Source organism: Accipiter gentilis, chromosome 11, assembly GCF_929443795.1.
Source record: "Accipiter gentilis chromosome 11, bAccGen1.1, whole genome shotgun sequence".
NCBI lineage: Eukaryota > Metazoa > Chordata > Aves > Accipitriformes > Accipitridae > Astur > Astur gentilis.
In genome coordinates, this window is record NC_064890.1 from 16,099,885 (window position 1) to 16,121,588 (window position 21,704).

The window sequence follows — 21,704 nt, forward strand, 5'->3', positions numbered from 1 at the left end:
AAAATTAATAGACCAGACATTGATACAGTGGATACAGCAGGGTTTCAAATTAGCTGGAGTGGGAAGTGGAAGGGGCTGTTGGTGGACTACCTGAGATATCGAGAGGGTGATAAAAAGGAGCAAGAAGAGACCAGGAAGTTGAAGCGTGGCTAGGGTTGATGGGGAGAAGCAAGGCTTCAGGCATGGTACAGAAACATAACCAGAACACATACAAAAAGAAGAAGTATAAGGAGTTGTGCAGACTCCTGGCTGTAAAGCAAAAGAGAAAAGTGGTATGAAATACGTGGGAAGAAGTGACAATAATGATGCAGATCGGCTGGCATGAAGTGGCTGCAGTGGAAGAGTGTAACAAGGAACATGCATAGGCTGCAACTGGAGGAATGAAGAGAGCGCTATGAACGTGCTAGTAAGATGGGCGTTGTAGGATCCATGAAGTGTGATGATTTAATCTATTCAGACCACTGAACTAGTGGTTTCATAAGTGTATATATAGTATCAGGGGAAGTATATTTCATTATTTTAGCACTGGCTGTCTATTATGCTGCATTATTCAAATAGAACAGAGCAGTTACAGAGAAAAGTCACATTGGGAAGCACAGGTAGACTCTCTTATTAGTGGAATTCAACTTTAAAAAAGCATGAATAATTCTTTGTATGTAAATATAAATGAGTTAGAACATAACTGACAGTATATATGGCTCAAAGGTCCACAGAACCACTAGTTTGTTCCCTTTCAACTTACTTAGTCTTCTGATCTACACAATGTCCTGTGGCATTTAAGTTCCACAGGTCAGATATGTAGTTTGTTCTGGGAGGTGCAGGAGTGGGGAAAGAGGAAATTCTCTTTGCTGTAACTTTGCTGCCTGATAACAAGATGTACAAAATGAAATGTTCTAGTGTTATAAACAACATCTTTTCCTTATTCACGTCTTTCATACTGGCCTTAATTTTATAGGCCTCTAAAACTTTCTGCCACAGACAGCTTTGCCAAGATTATAGTATTTACATTATTAGCATTTATGCTTTTAACAAGTAGCTCCACAACAGGTTGTGAAATTTTACTGTGATTTTATGTTTAACTTCCTGGCTGTTTGGGGATTTTGTCTTCTAATTAGTGGAGTAGGTTTGGAGCCTACAATTGCAATTTCTGTTTCCCATTTTCTTTGGCATTGACATTTCTTTGTTGTTTATTTCTAAAATAGAGATAGATGTTCTTTGTGGCTGCTGCTAAAAAGTTTAATATGGCAAGACTCAGTATTTTTATTACTTAACGCTCAACCAAAAATTAGGAGTGTGGGATTATTCCGAAGTATTAGCTGCAGTAATATAAATCTCTTCAGCTAGAGCACTGTCTTAAATGGACGCTATTTGGAAAATATGCAAGGGATTTTTTTTTTGCTTGCTGGATTTTTAGGTAACCTCTAGAAGTGTCTCAACTTGATTGAGAGGCTACTGCTGCCCTCTCTGACTTAAGCTCCAGTACTTCAAGAACTACTTATTTTCCACTAAAATAGAAAAATCTTCAGAAGCATTTGTGGTCTTTTCAGTACCAGAAGTGCACTTGCTTTGTGCATTTGTTGGATCATCCCTTTCCATCAGTGCTCAGATATCCCCCCTTCCTCTTAACTGCAGCAATTGTTTATATGGAAAGTGAGTGCTAAGACTGTCTGAGGTATTTTTTTAGATGCCTTTAATGTAACGCAGTAGCTGTAAAAGAGGAGAGCATGTTCCAAATGACCATCTGGCTCTCTGCAGGGGCTTAGTAAATCACAAGTAGTTCAGCAGACCCAAGTTGAGGTACACTGACACTTTGGTTTCCCACTTGAGACAAAGCTGCTAAAGCTGCCTCTGCCCATGTGTTCTCATTCCAACTCTACGTATTGCATTGTTGATAAAAAACAGCCATGTTAGCACAGAATAGGAAAAAGATGGGCTGGGATAAGGAAGGGCAATGCTTGTGGGTTGTTTAGCTCCTTTCTGAAGGATTGGTTCCGTAAGCAATTTTCCCACCTGGCAAGACAGACAGCCGTGTCAGCACAGCAAAGGGACAGCATGCAGACAAGAAGGGGCAGGCTAGGAGGGGAAGCGTGAAGGCTGCTGAGAAATAGAGAATACTTAGTTTCATATATCATCTTTGTGAAGGATAAGTATCTGACCAATTTCAGTCCAAAAAAGTGTATGTCGAGCCAGCAACCACCTAGGACACATATGAATGTCTGGATTCCCATCTCTCTTGGTAGATGTACTTAATTTAGTAACCATTGGTCAGCTACCTTTACACGTGATCTAGGGCTTGCAGAACCACAAAATATTTGAGTTTGGAAGCAACTCTGTAGGTCATGTTATCTAGACCCCCTGCTCAAGCAGGGTCACCTAGAGCCGTTTGTCCAGGACCATGGCTAGACAGCTTTTCAATATATGAAAAACATTCAAAATTTAGAATTTCTTCTTTTTATATGCTGGGGTTTTTTTAAATTTCTAAATATCTTTTTGTTGGAGTAGGTGATCATCCATTGATTGTTCAATTTGCTGCTAAAGAAGCACAGGTTTTGTGTGATGCTGCCCGTATCGTCTGTCCTTTTGCAGATGGCATAGACCTAAACTGTGGCTGTCCTCAGAGGTAAAGTTTTGAAAAAGCTCATGAAATAATGATGAAATAGTTTGGAATAAAGAATGCTGGTCTTCATTTTCATAGTATTTTTTGTCTTAAAAATAGACTTCGAGAGATAAACAGCTTTTTAACCTGTCAGAAATGTCTGTGTGGCAAGACACTGTTCTGAATGTTCTGAGATGCCTGTCACCATGGTGAAACTGGGAAAACCAGGTGTATTTGCCAACTTGCCTTTTTTCCTTTCTGAGATATTGAGTGTTGGCTCAGAAGTGAAGTGTCCATCCCTTCTCAACAGCTGTTAAATATGCATTACCAAAAAGAGCTTGCTGCAAATACTTTGGAGAGTGTTTTGAGAAATGATGTGGCAATTCCCAAAATAAAGAGGCAAGTCCCTGATGTCTGAGACTTCTGCAAGTGAAGGGTAGTCTTTAAAATATAATTATATAGATTATATTAATCAGGAAGTGCTGAGAAGAATTTCTTCCATCTTTTATTAGGTTTATAAGTACAGTGAATTAGTGATCTACTTCTCACTTAAATTGATAAAGATTTTGTCTTGACAGTGACACAGAGTAGTAATGCACAAATGAAGATTCTTGCTAACTGGTTCAATTGAGAGCCATTTACTACATGCTTGTCAGGCAGTCTTTTTCTAAGTGAAGACCTCAGAAATAAATGTAGGAAAGCAAAAGAAAATATTAAGGTGCACATACTTAATTTATCTATTCTAATTAGGTTGTCTTGACTTAAAATATAGTATTTGAGAAAACTCTTTTCTGGAGAGATCTGAGACTTCGGAAAGGAAGTGTGGGTTTTTTTCTAAGCTAACGACAGTTAAGTATGCCAAAGTGTAAGTTCCTTTTAGGCAAAAAATATATGCTTACATTTGAATTCTTTGTTTCTTGTGCATGCTGGTTTCAAAACAACAAAACTTTGTGCATTTAATCTGCCTTTATAAGAAAAATTATTTAAGAAAAAATCTGCTGCTCTTAAGTGGAAGCAAAGGTTATTTCCTGCCAATCAAAATAAAGTGTTTTGCAGTTGAGGGAAAACAGAATATTACTGAAATCATATCCTTACTTGCACTTCAAAAATCTTTTCAATCCAAAGTAATCTTCTGTTTAGAAGAAATCATAGACCCAATAGAAGGAGAAACATCAAATTATTTATTTTACATATGATCTAAACCACTGTTGATTAAATGTTAATTTATCTTCCCTGTGAGTCCCTTTTGTGGACAGAAAATTGAACTGGAAGAGATAGTAATTCATCCAAAGTTCTAACAGCACAATGGAGACAACCAGGATCTAAAAGTTGGTGTCAAACTGCAAATGAATCATCAATCTACAGCCAGGACTATCTCTGTTTACTTAACCACACATTCTAAAGGTTGTAAGGAAAGAAACTGCTGTATTTGACTGAAATTGATCTGCATTTTTTCAAATGTAGAATACAAACATTCTTTTTCTTTTAAAGATGGGCGATGGCAGAAGGTTATGGTGCTTGCTTAATAAATAAACCAGAACTAGTTCAAGATATGGTGAGACATGTACGGAATCAGATCGACAACCCTAGATTTTCAGTATCTATTAAAATAAGGTAGGTCTAACTTAAGTGCTGTTTGTGGTACATGGAAGAACCCTTTTAATGTTAGTGTAGTAGTTACATAGTAGACTATGTTTAATGTATGTATGTCCTGGTTTTGGCTGAGATAGAGTTAATTTTCGTTCTAGTAGCTAGTATAGTGTTATGTCTTGGATTCAGTATGAGAAGAATGTTGATAACACACTGATGTTTTCAGTTGTTGCTAAGTAGTGTTTAGACTAAGTCAAGGATTTTTCAGCTTCTCATGCCCAGCCAGCAAGAAGGCTGGAGGGGCACAAGACGTTGGAAGGGGACACAGCCAGGGCAGCTGACACAAACTGGCCAAAGGGGTATTCCATACAACGTGATGTCATGCCCAGTATATAAACTGGGCTGAGTTGGCTGGGGCGAGGGGATTGCTGCTCAGGAACTGACTGGGCATCGGTTGGTGGGTGGTGAGCAATTGCATTGTGCATCACTTCTTTTGTATATTCCAATTCTTTTATTATTATTATTATTATTCTACTCCTTTCTGACCTATTAACTGTCTTTACCTCAACTCAAGAGTTTTACTTTTTTTTCTGATTCTCTGCCCCATCCCACTGGGTTGGGGGGGGGAAGTGAGTGAGCGGCTGCATAGTGCTTAGTTGCTGGCTGGGGTTAAACCACGACAGTCTATTTTGGCACCCAACGTGGGGCACAAAGGGTTGAGATAACAAACAATGGATCTGACCAGAGTGTATTAAAACAAATTTGATACAAGCATTCATTATATTAGTTTAATAGTTGCTGGTCACAATGTCAACTTATGAGCTCTTAGAGTTGTGGCACTCATTTTTAGAGTTCTGTTATGTATCACCTCACTTGCTGTATGCAGTCCCTGTCCTGCTGCTTATCATCCATGGGAGGTGGATTAAGGCTTTCACTTAGATGTATTGTGTAATACTGGCTTATGGTATGATAAAATTATCAGTCCTGGGACTCATCTGGTATTTGCACTCAGCATTGTCATCACCTCTATATTTCGGGAGCCATCTGTGAGAAACTTAATTACAACCTTTACCTTTCCTCCTCGGAGAGCCAATCTATGGGCGAGACACCTTTCTTCCCTGTTCCCTTCTCCTCCAGTCTAATTACAATAGCATTTGAGACTTTTGAAATATTTCAGTACCCTTAGGATGTTGAAACCAGCATGGTCTGCTTGCTAGGAACTAGCATGTTCCTGAATGTTGTTCAGGTCTTGTTTAGGGTTAAACAACTATTTAAGAGTATCACCCAGAGATCTGCCCTGAGGCTGCATAATTATGAGTGGCAGGGTGTGTGGGATAGTATGGGCAAGTACCTAGGACAGTGGGCACTCCATTGTTCTGGAACTTTACTCCTGAACAAGTGCAGGATCCTGAAAAACTAGTAAAATATTTGCAAAAAGTATGATGTCACCCTGGAAATTACAGAGGGACACAAATCACTGCAACATGCTGGGGCCTAGTGCATGCCTGTCAAGCCCTGTTCAACACCACTCACTACCCTCAAGGGGAAGAGAACGTCTCTGGATCTAACAACAAGGTGACAGGCACCACAGCCCCTCCAACCCTGGTGACAGGCACTACAGCTGAACCAGTGAACCAACCCGTACCAGTATTGGTTGCCCCCATACAGAAGAAATATACAAAAAAAATCAGTTCACTTAGCAAAGGATGAAGATGAGCCAGGGTCATCATGAGAACAGGAGGAAGAGGCAGAAGCAGAGGTAATCACCCGATCCTTATCCCTGAGTGAGCTGTGAGATACACGAAAATATTTCAGCCATCCAGGTGAGCACATTATCACCTGGCTGCTCCCATGCTGGGACAATGGGGCTAGTAGCCTGGAATTAGAAGGTAGGGAAGCCAAAAAGCTGGGATCGCTTTCCAGGGAAGGTGGCATTGACAAGGCAATTGGAAAAGGGACACAACCCCTCAGCCTCTGGATGCGACTCCTGTCAAGCATGAAGGAAAAGTACCCCTTCAAGGAAGATGTTATGTGTCAACCAGACAAGTGGACCACCATGGAGAGAGGTATCCAATATCTGAGGGAATTAGCTGTGCTAGAGATGATTTATTATGACCCAGACAACACACAATTACCCAAAGATCCAGACAAAGTCCAGTGCACACTACGCATGTGGCAGAAGTTTGTACAGAGCACACCATCGTCGTATGCCAGCCCACTGGCAATACTGACCTGGAAGGATGAAGAGGCACCAATGACAGATGAAATCAGATGAAATGGTTTGCCAGCTCCAGCAATACAAAGAAAATCTCTCTTCCTCCCTACAAGCCTGCATCTCAGCTGTGGAGAAGCTGTGCCGGGTTTTCCAGTAATTCAAAGAGGGTATGTCCTACTCCCCACCTGTATGGACCAGTATCTCAGCTATTAGGGGTAAGCATTTCTCTGCCCGAGAGAGAATATAGAAGGTACACACCACAAGGTGCTCTGTGGTTTATTCTGTTAATTTAATATTACACATTATAATAATTACCTTACACAGGAAGACTGCTGAGATTTTTTGACTCCAAATGGTGAAAGAGTATCTGGGGCAAGTAATCTCAAAATTAGATAGTAGAACCAGCCCAGCCTTTGACTACTTACCCAAATAAAATACTGGATGCTAGAGTTTTCTTGCAATCCAAACGACATGAAAGTACAAGTTATAAGGTCTAGGGTTCCATAAAAGAAAAGCAATGCGTAGTCTGCATCATCACAAGGATTTACATTGGGAGGCCAGAGTCACAGCTGTGGTTGCCTGTAAAGGGAAGGGTAACAAAACTGGGAACTGGTCCCCATAGCTGCTGTAAGGAACACATCCTGCTTCCCTTCATCACTTTCTAAACTTCTGTTAACTGTTGCTTTGCATTGCTTTGTACCACTTCATCTGCTATTTATCCACACATCTATGTGGCTTTTGCATATTTGTCAGTTTAGTTTCAACTAGTCAGCAGTCCTTCAGGAAAGGGGAACTATTACAGATAGGATTTTTTTTCCACAAAATATGCAAAATAATGATGTTTATTTTAGAATCTTTTGGGCACCCTTGCTCAATCTCTATAAAATCTACCATGTGTATTTGAGATGTAATATAATTGGGAAATGCTAAATTAAATAGTGTTTTTAATACATTAAACTCATAAGTCTTTATTAAAAGAAAAAAACTTCTTTATCTTCCAACAGTAATATTTTCTTTATACTGTTATTTATACAAATCTGTGGTAACCCCTCTTTACGCAGGGGAGCTTTTTATACAGTTCAGTAACTTACTATCTAATGTTTTCATTCTTTGCAATTTTAGGATCCATGAGGACTTAAAAAGAACAGTTGACCTGTGTCAAAAAGCTGAAGCAACTGGAGTTTCATGGATTACAGTACACGGGAGAAGTGTAGAAGAAAGACATCAGCCTGTACATTATGATGCAATTAAAATAATTAAACAAAGCATGTCTATACCTATTGTGGCTAATGGAGACATTAAAACTTTAAAAGATGCTGAAAATGTTCATCACTTGACAGGAGCAGATGGTAAGATTAAACATCCTATTTTCTAAGTAAACTTACAAATCAGATTTCAAAGTATTTATTTTGGCTCTAAGTAGGACATGATTTGAGTGCTTTTCACTCTTTGAGGAGTCAAATGAAAGAGGATGTTTTAGATGCCTTATAAACTCAATCACTTGTAATCATCAGAGCACTAGAGCACTGTTATTCAAAGCCATAAATAACGATTTCCGAGGGAAATTACAAAAGCTCTTTGCTTAATTATGCTATCTCATCACTCAGTAGTGGAGTTCAGGGGGACCTTCAGACATTCATTCTGTCTCTATGGAGCTGCTCATCTTTAAAGAACTGTAAGCTTCCACTTGGAAATCTCTACTTCCTACACATTGGAGCAGATTTCTTATTATAAGAATATGGTGTAAAAAGGAAGTATTGTTAAGCCAGATACTTAACAGTTAAGATGGTTAGCTTCAAGGACACAGTGAGGCATTGCACTCTCAGATCTGTATGTTTTTACCTTGTCTTATACTTCAATGGTAAAATTTTGGGGTAAAGGATTGCCCTGCAGTTATTTAGTCACAATAGATTCCTACAACTGTCTATGGTTTCAAGACGATATGGAAATTCAGTATATATTTTGAAGAGGTAATCTGTATCTACACACTTTGGATCTTACAGCTGGAGAATACAAGACAGAGAACAGTAGCTAGTGTCATAAGAAAAAGTTCATGTGGCAGGTTTCTTTTGATACTATTGATGTTTAATAGCAACAACAAAAACTAGTTGAACCAAACTGCCATGCTGCTACAGTGACTTCCCCCCCAAATACAAAGCAGGAAGGAAATATATAACAGAAAAGAATGTTCTTATAGCCCAGCTGACCATCTTCAGTAGCAAAAATAGAATGCATCATTTTTTTTCTGTCATGTACAATAGCGAAAGAAATTTGTCATATTTGATCATCCTACTTTTTAAGAAGAGACTAAGTGCAATAGATTATATGTTGACAGTGCAGGAAAACAGAATCCCTTAATTGCAGAAAAATTACAATAGAACTTCTGTGGGTTTATCTGACAATTTGGGATTATAGTTGGAAATACACTGGCTTGTTTAGAAATATTTACTGCAGACAAAGAGCCTTGAGATTTATATATTTGAGACATCGAGCCGTTACTGGAAGAAAGATTCTAGGTTAGTGAATCAGCTGAGTTGCACTAAAAATTACTAAATTTAGCATATTGCTACTCTTATGTCTTTCCATCATAATTTTATGTTAAAAAGACAGGTTTGTATGTGTGTAGCAAACAAAAACAAAATACTATTGAACTGCAGTTTAAAAAGTAGTGAAGAAAGGCTTCTGTGTTTCACTTGAAAATTTCTGGAAGGATACATCATCAAGTAGAATGTGTTGACAGGTGTTGTAGGTAGTCTGAGGTTTGGATTGTTAAATGGATTTCTCTGGTATAGCTATAATACTCATCCCTGTTGCTCTTCCCATTACTTGTCTGTAAGCTTTGGGTGGTTGTCCTGAGGGGTGCTCTATAAAACCTACAGGAAGATTTAATGTAAAATTTAAACTATAACGTAACTTACTGCTTGAATTTCCAATTTGAAGGTATAATGGTGGCTAGAGGACTCTTAGCAAATCCGGCTATGTTTGCAGGATATGAAGAGACACCTTTGAAGTGCATCCAGGACTGGGTTGACATTGCTCTTGAGCATGGAACTCCTTTTACATGTTTTCACCATCACTTAATGTACATGATGGAACGGATAACTTCAAAACAAGAAAAGAAAGTTTTTAATGTTTTATCAAGTACCTCAGCAGTACTAGATTATCTGAATGACCGTTACGGTGTGTGATAACTGAAAGTATTTTAGTTCTGTGTAAACCTTTATTTTGCAATTGTCGATACATTGTTAAAGTTTTAATTGGGTTCCTACTTTTTAGTCACATTCATATATTGCATAAGTATTTTCAACACAGCATAACATATGATCAGGGTGATACTTTGTATTTTTAGTGTTTTTATGTCAGCATTTTTCACTCCAGAAAATATTCCAGATTCCACAAATGTGGAATTCTGTTTACGATGCACTACTACACAGAGGATTGATTGTTGTAGGACTCCAGTAATTTAATTTATTTTCTCACCAGACAATTGCTTACAGCAATATGTTTGCAAAACTAAGGCCTTTCTTAACATGAAGCTTCCTAAAATCAGAAGGACTAGTTGTAAATAATACCAAGAATTTCAGACCAAAAGAATACAAAGGGAGCAATTATGGAAGTTTTTGCTTTAACTGACATAAGCTGTACTTTGAGTAGATTTGAGTAGATTTTTCAAGCTTAAAGACTGTGAGGCCTTGAAGCCCAGCATAGTAGCCTCTTCTAAATGAGAAGTTCCTTTTACAGACTCAAACTTTCTAAACTTAGAACTTGGAAAAATTCCACACTTCATATAGTGCAAGAAACCTGGAATAGATAAGTGATGACGGAAAGAATGAAAGAGTAAAATGAAGAGATAGTTTAAACTAAGTACGAACTTAGCTGAATCTAAAATACAAGACTTGAAAGTTCAATCTAACTACATTCAGTTTTGTTTATCTACTGTATAATAATTATACAAAAGATTAAATCCCTGTCACCTCCCAAAACAGAACTTTATAGGTCAAAGAAAAGCTGACAGATTCTCCCAGTGGGGCTCTTGCAGTCCTTTCTGCCTGCTGGCATGTTGCTTATCGAAGCACAACAGACACTTGGCTTTGAATGTTTGTATAGGAGGGAAATAGTGAAAATTAGAACAAGATAATAACATTACACACCAGCTGCATTTGTTCTGCCAGGGAAATTTCACAAATCTGCAGTACAATTATTTGTAATCAAATAATTTGTTTTCTTTATATGTTTACACAGAAATTCATACCAGAAATTGCTTAGTTTTCTGACTCTGATACTTGTATGAATATACAAGTGAATAGTTCTAAATTTTCTAAATAAATTACTTTAATTTGTATACAGTTGTACTTTTTTTATTACATGAAAACCTGGGGGAGGGGAGGTTGCTTTTGATGCTAGTCCCCAAATCTTTCAATCATTTAGATATCTAAAATCTCACAATTTTTTTAATGCAATGGCATGAAAGACTTGTTCATTTTTCATAGTGAATATGTCTGATTTAGGCATACAAACAAAAGTTTGAAATGCATGACATGAGCCATCAAGTCTAGTTCACTATTTAAGACAGCAAAGTTATGTAACTCTTCTGATATGGTTACCTTCCTGATGTGTTAACAAATGGAAAACTACAGACATGCTTTGCTATCCTAGGCTAATTGAGACAATCTCTACAACCTTTTTTGGTGGGATAGGTTCTCCATTCCTTCAGACAATTGACTCTTCTGGATTGTAACATTTTCTTCACATTGGATGAGCACAATTATGTATAGCATTCCAGGTAAAACCCCAGCAATGTCTTCTGCAGTTAATACTTCTCTTTCTAATGCCTTACTTATCCTCAACTAATATTCATCATGTAATTTATGAGCTCCCAGTTTTACAGCAAAAGTTCTTACTTCCCAACTGCATGACACTGTATTTTGTACTGCTGAATTTAAAAAGTCTCAAGCTCATCCAACTACAGTGCAATACTCAGTTCTCCTTAGTTCTGAAAATGCCTCCAGCCTTCTGCATCAAAATTAAAAAGTAAAACTATACAACTGAATTGTAGAAGAAGAGGATTCCTCACAGTATTAACCAAGCCCTGTGTTAGCATTTTCTTAAGGTTTTTATGATTTGGCAAGCAACTATTGTTTGCTGTGAACTGTCCTATAAGCGACAAAGAGGAGAGAAGAAAGAGTTATTTATTATAATCAAATAACACAAATGCAAGGTGCTTTTGGGGTTTTTTTTCTGGTAATAGTGGGGAAATTGAATTTTAGAGGACTTCAGATACCTTGACCTATTTAGGAACTGAATACTTGATGATTTTGAAGGCAGCAGTTGTTGTGCCTGTGTGAGATCAATCATAGAGATTTCTGCCTGAAGTACAAGACCTCGGTTGCTGTTAATATCGCTAGTAATTAAGGAGTGCTTGATCTGGCCAATTACGCATCATAAAAGTCAATGGAAGTTTATCATCCCTTTTTGAGGGTGAAATGAATTGTACCCGTCTTCCTTTGTGAATTTGTATGCATCTGAATACGCTTCACTGTGTTGGCATAGAATAAACTTCAAAATTGGAGTCATAAAGCCATACTCTGAACAGCCATACTATTCAAATATACATCGATTGGGAGTAAAGATGGGAGTTACTTAACTCTCAGTGTTGTTTTAGAATATGGTCGTATTTCTCATTATAAGCCATCTGAATATGGGAAAATACGCATCTGCAGTTTAAAGCCACTGTCATGTCCCAATTTCTCAGGACAATGACTCAGGTTTGCTGATTCCCAGGTCAGGATTAAGGTGAAACAACACCAGAGATCCTTTAACTCACAAAACTCACTTTTATTTGCTCACAAGAATAGGCATGCTCACTACAAAAAATTGGCATGCTCACAACAAAAATTGGCATGAAATGATGTCAGTAAACCATGTAACGTGTGCTAACCATGCATCACCAAACATATCCTACAAGCCTTGCTTATCTGGTGATCACTTCAGGGAAGACCATAAGGCAAGCCCTCCCGTTGAGTCAGGAGGTTCAGAGCTGACCCCCTTGCTTTCTAGACTCCTTCTCAGAGAGGAGCTAGGGGGTGGCTGGATCCACTCCTCATCCCAGGCTTGGTCAATGGTTTATGTCTAAAGGGATGAGGTGTAGGGATTATGGAAAAGGGAAAGAGAGGGAAAGAGCAAGATTTCACTGGTCCTGGGTCCAGCGTTGGTTCAGTCAGCTGAGGGGTCCGATTCTGGTGGGCTTGCACACCCAGGGCTTCAGTTTGTGTCCTTTTATCATTCCTGCCCCTCCTTCGGGCAGGCATTAGGCTAATTAGGTGTCATGAGCGGTTTGTGAGCCTTTGGGCTTGGGGCTTGTTTGGGGAGTAACTTCCCCTTCCCTGCATGGTGAGCCGTCCTGCTCAGCACATCAGAACCAGGAGCTGCGCACCCTCCGGTCCGCCCTCTCCTGTTGCTGAGGGGTGCTGATCGGCTTCTTCTCACCTGTGGTTCCTTGCTAGGCAGAGTTAGTCGTTAAGCAGAACTTGCCCCACCACAATGTTTGAGACATTAACTCTTTCAGTCTCTCACAGCCACTAGATATATTCCTTTCCTTCCCTGTGTATGTTACTTGTAACATCACCAAGTATGCAGTCCTTCTATTTTCCAGTTTTCAAATTTTTAAAAGTTATTCTGCAAGTAACATAAGATACAAAGCTTTTTTTCCTATTTTAGGTCCTTTGCCTCCTGTAACTGATGCAGCTCTTCATGTTAAGCCACCCTGCACAACACCACCATATTCTCATAATACCTGTACTTTCTTGCAACTTTTACCCCGTGGCAGTAACCCCAGCTTGCTCAAGCAGCCTGTACAATCCCATTTCCTCTATTCCCTACTGTTATGTTGTTCCTTAGGACTCTTCTCTATCTTCAGTTGATGGTTGGGCAAATTCAGTGTGTGATGACAAGATAGCTGTCATACAAGCCAAACTAGAATGGAACAAGATTGAACTTTTTCTTTCAGCAGAGAATTAGTCGGATTTCTGTCCTCTAACCAGCTGCAAATACACAGGCATTTCATAATTCAATTTCTGAATACTTTGTCACCTTACTGGTGAGAGAGGAAGGTATTTCTTTTAACTGTAATGTTTTAAGGTTCGTGAGGTTTTTTCCTAAAGCAGCCAGCCATTATATATATTGTGTGGTGTCGTATTTATCACACTGTGGTTTACTATAAGATAGGTAGCCTTAGATCAACAACACAGACTTCTACAGCTTCAGTTAGAATACCTTCCAGGAGTGGCAGAGTGCACTCAACAGAAGGGAGGTCTCACAGATGTTTGCAGGAGGCTTCTCTCTGTTCCTCAGATCTCATTCCAGGTTGGTGCAGAACACGCATCAGCTGCAGTGGAAGTGCACAGCAGTCATGGCTGAGTGAGTCGTTCTGAGATCTTATGAAGCCCCTGAAGTGAAAAAGCAGACTCAGTGTCTCTGGCAGTGGGGCTGTGCAAATATAGTCCTGTCGGTATGAGGCTAGGTTACTGGGAGAGCAGCTTACAGTGCTAGTAAGAGGTGAGTAAGCAGCTCAGAAATGGAAGCTGCTCTGGAATTAAAGGAGAGAAAGTCTTTAATAACATTTTAACAGCTTCAATAAAGTATAATGGCTGTAGGCCAATAGCTAAAATGTAGTAACAAGGACATACTAAGACGTTATATTTTGTCTGTGCTTCTGAAAAAATATGTTTATGAAAACATGTTAGAAATACTTCTTAAAACCCAGGCTGTTTCCACTGTGTAGATTGGATTGAAATAGCTTGTTGTAGCGCTTTCCAATATTTGTTATGCATAAACAATTATTTGGGATGTAACCTTTCATCCAGACATTGGCAGCAGCTAGGAGAATGTTAACACACTGGCTCCATCGCCAGGCCACAGACCTGGGAAATTTTAAGTGTAAACAATTTCAGATTGTGAGCAGCTGCGAACAGCTCCACTCAAAACTGCTTATGCAAGAACTTGCTACCCCATGCCAGTTCCAATGGATTAGAGTTAACAAAGAACTACTATTTGCAGCATTTAATCTGTCTCATTTTGATGGAAATTAATTGGAACAGAATTCCTGAAAGCAGGTAGTTGTGTCAAGAGGGCTGGTGATGCCCAGCTAGACAAGGTAACCCGCTTCTATGAGCAGCACCTCGGGATCTGCTAAGGCTGCAGGTAAGTCAATGAGCTGCTGAGTGGGCCCTGGCCTGAGCTAACTGAACAGGGTGCAGAAAACTCCTGGGTATGACCTGAGATTGCTGAACATGACATGCAACAGGGTGAGAAGCTGGTAAAAGCTGCAGGTAGCGCTGGGAGGGATGGCTGGATTTCACCAGTGGTTAAGGGGGAGTTAGGTGAAAAACTGAACTATATGGATAACTGGAGAGTCATTTTGAGGGTCCTTTCAGAACTAGAAACTTGCAGAGCCGAGTACCCAGTTACTGTATCACTACCTCAGTAACACCACGTAAGGCCAAGACTGCACAAGTAACGGTATCAGAAATACTGGACATGGGTACAGATACAGCAGAACTCGGAACAACAGGGAAAAGTGATTAGGGGAGGGTTATGCCATGGCAAAGGAGGGGTTACAAGGGTGGCGACAGAGGTGGTCAAGAAATGGGAAAATGGGTACCAAAGTATGGAAATAATGTGCTCGTAGCCTCACTGTGCTGATAAAAAGTACCACACAGGACAATAGGATAGAACAGGATTTTCTGAAGGAATATTGGTTTATTCATGAGGTCCAAACAGGCCTGTTTGACAGTGTTTGAGACTGTTGTTTTGTTGTTATTTGTGGGGTCTTTATGAACACTGGGCCTGTTTTCCTTGAGAAAACAGATTTACAGGATGTTAATACACTAAGGTAGTGTAACACATGGGAGGGACAGACAGGCGGACACAGTATTTTACATGAACTTCAGAAACTAATGAGCGTGCTAGAGAGCACAGCTGAAGTCCCCGATCAAATAAGCTCGAGTCACGGAGCGGTGGGACCATCACAGCAAGATCCCGCAGCAAAACGCTTACAACCATTCCCTAAATGTGAAAAAGATACCAACCGGAACCTTCCTCAACGCCTAGATCCCTGCATTTCCCAACAGAGGTGTGGTCCCTTGGTAGATTCACGCCTACCGTCAGACTCGGCTTTCCAGCTGCCCCACACGAACGCCTCAGCAAGTCGTTATTCCATCCCTCTCCGCGGGCCCTCAGCCAGAGCCCGGGAAATCGGGCCGGTAGCCAAAGGCGGCCTCTGGGCAAGGGGGGAGGGCGGCGGGGAGCCTCCAGCTCCACCGGGGTGGGATAGAGGGGACTGTCCCCTCCCCTCCCCTCGGCCTGCCCGCACCTTTCCCCGGCTGGGACGGCGGCCACCTCCCCGTCACTCAGCGCCGGCCCGACCCACCTCCTCCGAGCGGGGCGGAGGCCGCCCGCGCCTGCACGCCCCCCCTACCCCCCGCCAGTGCCACCGCCCCTCAGCGCCGGCGGGAAGGAGAAGGACGGGCTCGTTCCCTGCCAGCACCGTCCCGCGAGGCCCCGCTCCTTCGAGAGCGGCTCGCCGCCATCAGGCTTAGCCGGGCGCCAGCGACAAGGAGGTTGCGAAGGCCGGGCGGCCGTGGTGGAGGTGGGGGAGACGGGCTCGAGGCGGCCCAGGCCTCCCCGCCTGTGTGGGGGGAGCGGGGGCGGCGGGCAGCGCGTAGGGACAGGAGTCGGCGCGCCGGCAGGGAGCCTGCGGCACGGGGCGGGGGTGGGCTGCGGTCACCTCACGGGGGGCTGCCGCCGGCGGGCCCGGCCCGGCCCTGCCCGGCCCTGCCCGCCGAGCCAGGCACGGCGGCGGCGGTGGTGGTGGGGGTCCCGGTTCCTATCTCCCTCCCCCGGCGGACGGGCTCTGCCCCGGGGGCTGGTTCGGGAGGGGAAGCCAGTACAGTGGGACACCCCCCGGGAGCTGCAGTTAAGTTATTTAGAAGTACTTCCCCTTTGAAACTCCGTGGCCTAACCCGAGGCAGCCTGGGCCCGGGGGGGCTGCCGGAGCCGCCGTGGCGGTGGTGCCGGTGCTGGCGGCTGGGGTGCCGTGGGCCCGCCTGAGCCGCTCCTTCCTTCGCAGGCCTGCCGGGACGATGACTTTCCAGTGGACGGCAGTTGCCGCCTTTCTGTACGGTGAAATAGGAGTAATTCTCGTACTCTGCCTGCCGTTTATTTCTCCGCTGAGGTAGGACTCAAGTGTGCTGGACGACCCCAGCTCGGTCTTTTCACTGTTTTGGGTTTATTTTACACGTTTGTTTTTATAAACACGGAGCTATGCTGCATCTTAAACTAGTGGTGAACTAAGCTGAAGCAATGCTGCTCGGGACTTGAGCATCAGGAGTTTCAGCAATCATAAACCTCTTTTAAGGAGCTTTATGTTTGTTTTCCACACACTGCTGATTCATCCAAGAAGCAGTGAAGGTTCCCAGGATGAGCCCCACTGCTTTGCTTTAGCAAGTCTTCTCTTGGGGGTTTTTGGAGTAGCTGGTTTGCGGGAGGGCGTCTGGCTTCCCGTGCTGTGAGCTCAGCAAGAAACAGGAGGATGGTGTAGTTTTTTCAGTTGTTTGTCAAGTTTGTGAGGAGCAGCTTTACAACGTTGTGGCGTACACTAGGCATTGTGGGTGCTGAACAGATAAGAGATATCTGATAGTCAAAGCTAGTCACCTACAGCATGTGTAAGGGCTGTAAGAAATTTGTGATCGTTTGTTTAAAAAAAATGTGGACTTCAACTTGATGCAAAAGGCATTTCAGGACTACTGAAATAAAGGCCTCTATAAACTTATATATTGATTAACAAAATAATAATACTTCTGGAACATAACACGAACTTTAAGAAAAATAATTCATTCTTGTAAAATAAATGCCCTTAGTAAGGGAAAGAAACAACATGTATTAATTACTCTTACTGTATACGCAAAGGCCTAGCTTACAGCATTATCTTAAGATTGTTTCCTGTAAGTAGCTCTTCAAATTTGCTAATGTTATTTTTATTTCTTTATAGGAAATAAAGAAACCTAGCTTCTCTACAGGAGGCAAGAAAAAGACTTATGATTTCTTTCCAGAGTATAAGTAATTCTTAAAAAAAACAAACAAACAAAAAAAAAAACAAAAAACAAAAACACCTGGGTAGGACGAAACCTTAAAACTTTTAAAAAAAATTTGTCTTTGTCTCAGTGTTCTGTAAAAACTGTTACATGTTTGCCTTCTGCATCTTTTTAGATATATTTAGAATGAAGAATGCAGCTTTTACTGTAATATCTTAAGGAACAAAACCTAAACCAAAACCCTGCTGTGTGGAGAATTATAATTTAACTACTTAAACCTGTGGGAGAGTCTTGAAAATGGTTGGATCCTCCACAGCCGTTATTAGCGATTAGTCATGTTTCCTCAACTTCAGAAGATGAAACTGTTCTAAAATCTAATTTAACTTCTGATTTTTACAAGCTGGCTTGTGAGGAGTTCAGCACTTCAACATAGATTGAATTCTCATATTTTCTATTGTTTTCTAATCCAAAGTGCAACTGTATGTAAGAAGGGAGAAGTATTATGGGAATTGTAATCATCAGATTAGTAATGGCTTATGTGGGGAAACTAGCTGCAAGAATTTCTGCAGGCTGATGACACATGCAGAGTACATTGGGAATATTGAAATAGGTTTCACTTATAAACAGGGCTTGAATCCAGTCTTTGTGGCTGAAAAGCAAATTCATAACCTTCAGTGTTACCAAAATTTATTCAAACATCAAATACAGTACTTTGAATTATATACGAAGGATAGATTTTTGTGCTTGGTTTGTAGCATTCCGCTATTCCTTTGAATAGTGGTTTCTGAAAGAGTGAAATAGCTTTATCCTTTATGTGACATGTGCAATTACTGTCTTAATAATTAACTGTCATAGGAGTCTTGTGGGGTTGCAGGTACCAGAGGGCAGCAGTTCTGCCTTATGCATCTTGATGGCCTTAGAGCTGGTTCTGTCAGAGGGGCAAAGCATCTGTGATTAAAGACAGATGTGAAACTGCTGTTCTTTAAAGTTTTGATTTACTCGGTTGTCAGTCTTCAAACAGATTGTTTGCCTCTTTTGTGCCTGCACGTTTTTTGGATAATGAACTCCTTTTTGAATTTGCTACCAAGTGTTTAAGTTCCTGGGGAATAAGTAAAGTGACAATATAAAAATGCAAGTACACAAAAAGACAGAACTGTACCGGAAAGTGTGGTACATCTATAGTGGTGGCCAGTGTTATGGTTTGGAAGAATTATATTTATGTGACTTCTGTCACCAAAAGGAAATGCAGTATTAATAAATGTGAATGTCAGTATTTGTTGAGGAAAACCGAGTGTGAAAATGTAATGTAGGAAGACTTTGCAGTAAAGAGATCTTATTTTTAGCCTGAATATAACTTGGCAGTATAGTCGGTCTAAGATCATACCTTAGAGGATCACTTCTTAAATGGAGATCAGTATGAAACTTGGAGAATTGCATGTTTAAAAGAGTTAGCAAGTTGGCTTCATTCGAGTTGTAGCTTGGTTTAATTAAAGTAAGTTTTTTGGTTGATACAGTCTATGGCTATCTGCTATAAAGAATTCAGATTATACTAAAAGATTTAAATGAGGGGTTTGCACATACAATGTTGAAACATTTTAATTCTTTCTGGTGCAGAACCAGAGGGAACCATTGGAGCTGATGCTGCAGTCTAATTTAAATTAAGTTCATAGTAAGTTGAAAACTGCTTTGTTAAAGGACAAATTTTAACAGTCTCTGGAAAATGTAAATACTCTTAACAGAAGTTGGAAATTTTACCTGATATAATCAGATGGTGACTAGCATGCCTGTGTTGCATCCCTAATGGCATAACTAGGTATTACTTCATTTGTGCAATAGTGCTGATTGTAACCTGTGCAAAGGACAAGCAGCTGCTCTGGTTTTGTCTCTTGCAGGTTTCAATCCATTTGAGCAGATCAGATGTTCTTCATTTGTGCTGCAAGTGTGAATTCTTGCAGAGCCCTCCATGCAGTAATATTGAATAGGCAATTGGTTGTTTAAACAACAAAAAAAATGGTCTTCACCACCATTGGGCCACTGAAGTTGCTTCTGTAGCCAGCAAATTTATGCGCTTGAAAGAGCTTTTAACCCTTGACAAAATATAAACATGATACTTATCCTTTTGTTGTCATTTGCAAGTTAGAATGTAATAACAATCCTTGTACTTTACAATTATGCAGACTCATCAGTGTAAAACATAGCCTTCTGAAGAAGGATGGTAGAGATGATTTTAATTTGTGGAGGGTTTTTATTTTCTTTGGCAACACGGGGTATAAGTGGATAGAAATAAAAATGATGGAATGGATTTTACAGTCTTTACCCCATTTTTGAGTTTATTGTAATCGGGACCAAACGCCAAGTAATGCTAGCCAAAGTAAAAGCTAAAATAAAACACATCTGGAGAGTACCTGCTGTTATGTGAGAAGTTTTTGAGTTGAACCAACTGTCTTTGCTGGTATTGACAACAAACAAAAAAGAGACGAGCAAGTTTGATTGTTGAAAAAGTTACGAGTACCTAAATTATATTGCAATTAAAGCAGCTGTTTAGAGACCTTACATAAGTCTCATATCAATAACAAGGCTCTCTTCTGTGAGGTTATTATGCTTTTCTTTTAGTGTTTAATTATTTTTGAATAACACAATGCTATTTTACAGATGGCAGAAGATTTTTATGATTCCGCTGTGGAGCAAAATGGCAGTTTTCTGGAACAAGATGTTCCTTACAATAATCGTTTTACTGATTGTCTTGTTTCTTGGTAAGTGTTAAGTAATTTCTTAACAAATGGGGAAAAAAATTGGTATATGGAGTTCATATGGCAGTAGATTAATTGAAAGGATTCAAGCCTAATGTAAGTCAGCTAATTTGTTTAAAAGTTCTACAGTAGAATGAAAGAGGAGAGGGCTTGGCTTGGTCTAGGTTGCTCTTGGTTTCACTTTCTCACACAAGTAAATGAACTTGAAATGTTTGATACCAGAATTTGGCTGAGCTGTGCAACATGCAGTAGATGGCACTCTTTCTCTTGGTTGCTGTTGAAATAGAAGACCAGAAGATTGTATCAAAGCCCTGGGCTATTGGTCAGCTTTTGGTCAGCACAGATACAAAACAGCTGTTGGCTACACTTGTTATAAGTAGATCCTAAGGCATATCAAGTAGGAGTAAAGCTTTAGTGAAACTGGAGCTTGAATGATGACCATATGCCTGACTGATTTAATTTAATATCTTTCCTGGCTGTTTTGTGTGGTAAGCATCTCCCATATTCAGTGATGGAAATAGTTCTCCTGTGTTTCAGTGGTAGAAGTAGTTCTCAGCCATGGATTGAAGTGTTTCCAGCGCCTTACAAGGAAAACACTGTTTAATTCCAAGCTACTTTAAATACAAAGAAAAAAAAAGAGTGATTTTCTTGTCTGCTGAGAGAAACATACAGATGCACTGCATATATAACAGTCAGACTAAACTGCAATACTATAGTCCTAATATTAAAAAAAGTACTGGAACTGCAAATAATTGTGTTTTTTATTTTAGATGATCTTTAGTATTACCCTTGGAAGTGGATTCTTCAGTAAATGGCCTAAGATTGAGAACTGATGGATTTCATTTACTCCCTTGAACTTCTGTTGAAAACTTTGACCAAAGTTTGGTATTGAGTTGGCAATGGTCGTTGATTTTGCAGAAAGATAGATTTGGGCTAAAGTAAAGCAGTGATGAGATGCTTGCCCCATAGCATAAGATGATAGGACTAGAATCTTCCTATAGCACAGGGGTATGGACTTTGTTTGGTCTTAGTCTTCATTGCATTGTTTGGAGTTTCACTTAAAATCTTTTTTTTTTTTTTTCATTCTAAATAACTTATGAATATAAAAGAGACAGTCATAAGTGATGTTTTTCACATGTGCTTTTCTTTGGAGCTGATTTTGCCTGCTTAGATAAATGCTGCAGTAACTTAATAACACATGCCCAAAATATTCTGCAAGAACTGATGACGTGTCATGAAATGTGTGTTTTTGTTGAAGTGCAGAAGGAGATTTTATGTGCTTTATCGGCCTTAAGTATGTATCATGACCGTAAGTTCACAGATTGTAATATGAACTCTTAACTGGATTAGGTTTTGGTTTTATGTGGGTGTAAGTCCTATTTATTTTGTCCTTTGAAAAAGTGTTGGCAGTGTATTGGCCCTTCTGCAGAACTATCAGGAGTATATGACAGGTGAAAGGAAGC

At 40.3% G+C, this 21,704-nt stretch overlaps 1 protein-coding gene and 1 long non-coding RNA gene across 8 annotated transcripts in view; one reads left to right on the forward strand and one right to left on the reverse strand.

Moving 5' to 3' along the window:
• The window catches only part of DUS4L (dihydrouridine synthase 4 like), a 42,020-nt gene that overhangs the window by 2,195 nt on the left and 18,121 nt on the right, over positions 1–21,704 (forward strand). For 3 of the 6 annotated variants that reach the window (XM_049814180.1, XM_049814182.1, XM_049814181.1), the window contains exons 4-7: positions 2,503–2,620; positions 4,088–4,210; positions 7,524–7,750; positions 9,342–10,742. In XM_049814180.1, the coding sequence (XP_049670137.1) occupies positions 2,503–2,620; positions 4,088–4,210; positions 7,524–7,750; positions 9,342–9,589 (716 nt within the window). In that variant the 3' untranslated portion in view covers positions 9,590–10,742. Of the gene's footprint in view, positions 1–2,502; positions 2,621–4,087; positions 4,211–7,523; positions 7,764–9,341; positions 10,743–15,885; positions 16,048–16,527; positions 16,633–20,143; positions 20,245–21,704 lie in introns of those variants that run through there. The other 3 variants (XM_049814186.1, XM_049814184.1, XM_049814185.1) reach the window with 3 other exon arrangements.
• On the reverse strand, positions 7,757–15,722 carry LOC126044471 (uncharacterized). 2 transcript variants are annotated; one of them, XR_007507675.1, is made up of 3 exons: positions 15,488–15,722; positions 13,674–13,846; positions 7,757–9,274 (listed from the first exon to the last, which is right to left on the reverse strand). It is a non-coding gene; the product is annotated as an uncharacterized LOC126044471 (long non-coding RNA). The 2 variants fall into 2 exon arrangements; XR_007507676.1 differs by lacking the exon at positions 7,757–9,274 and adding an exon at positions 9,402–9,503.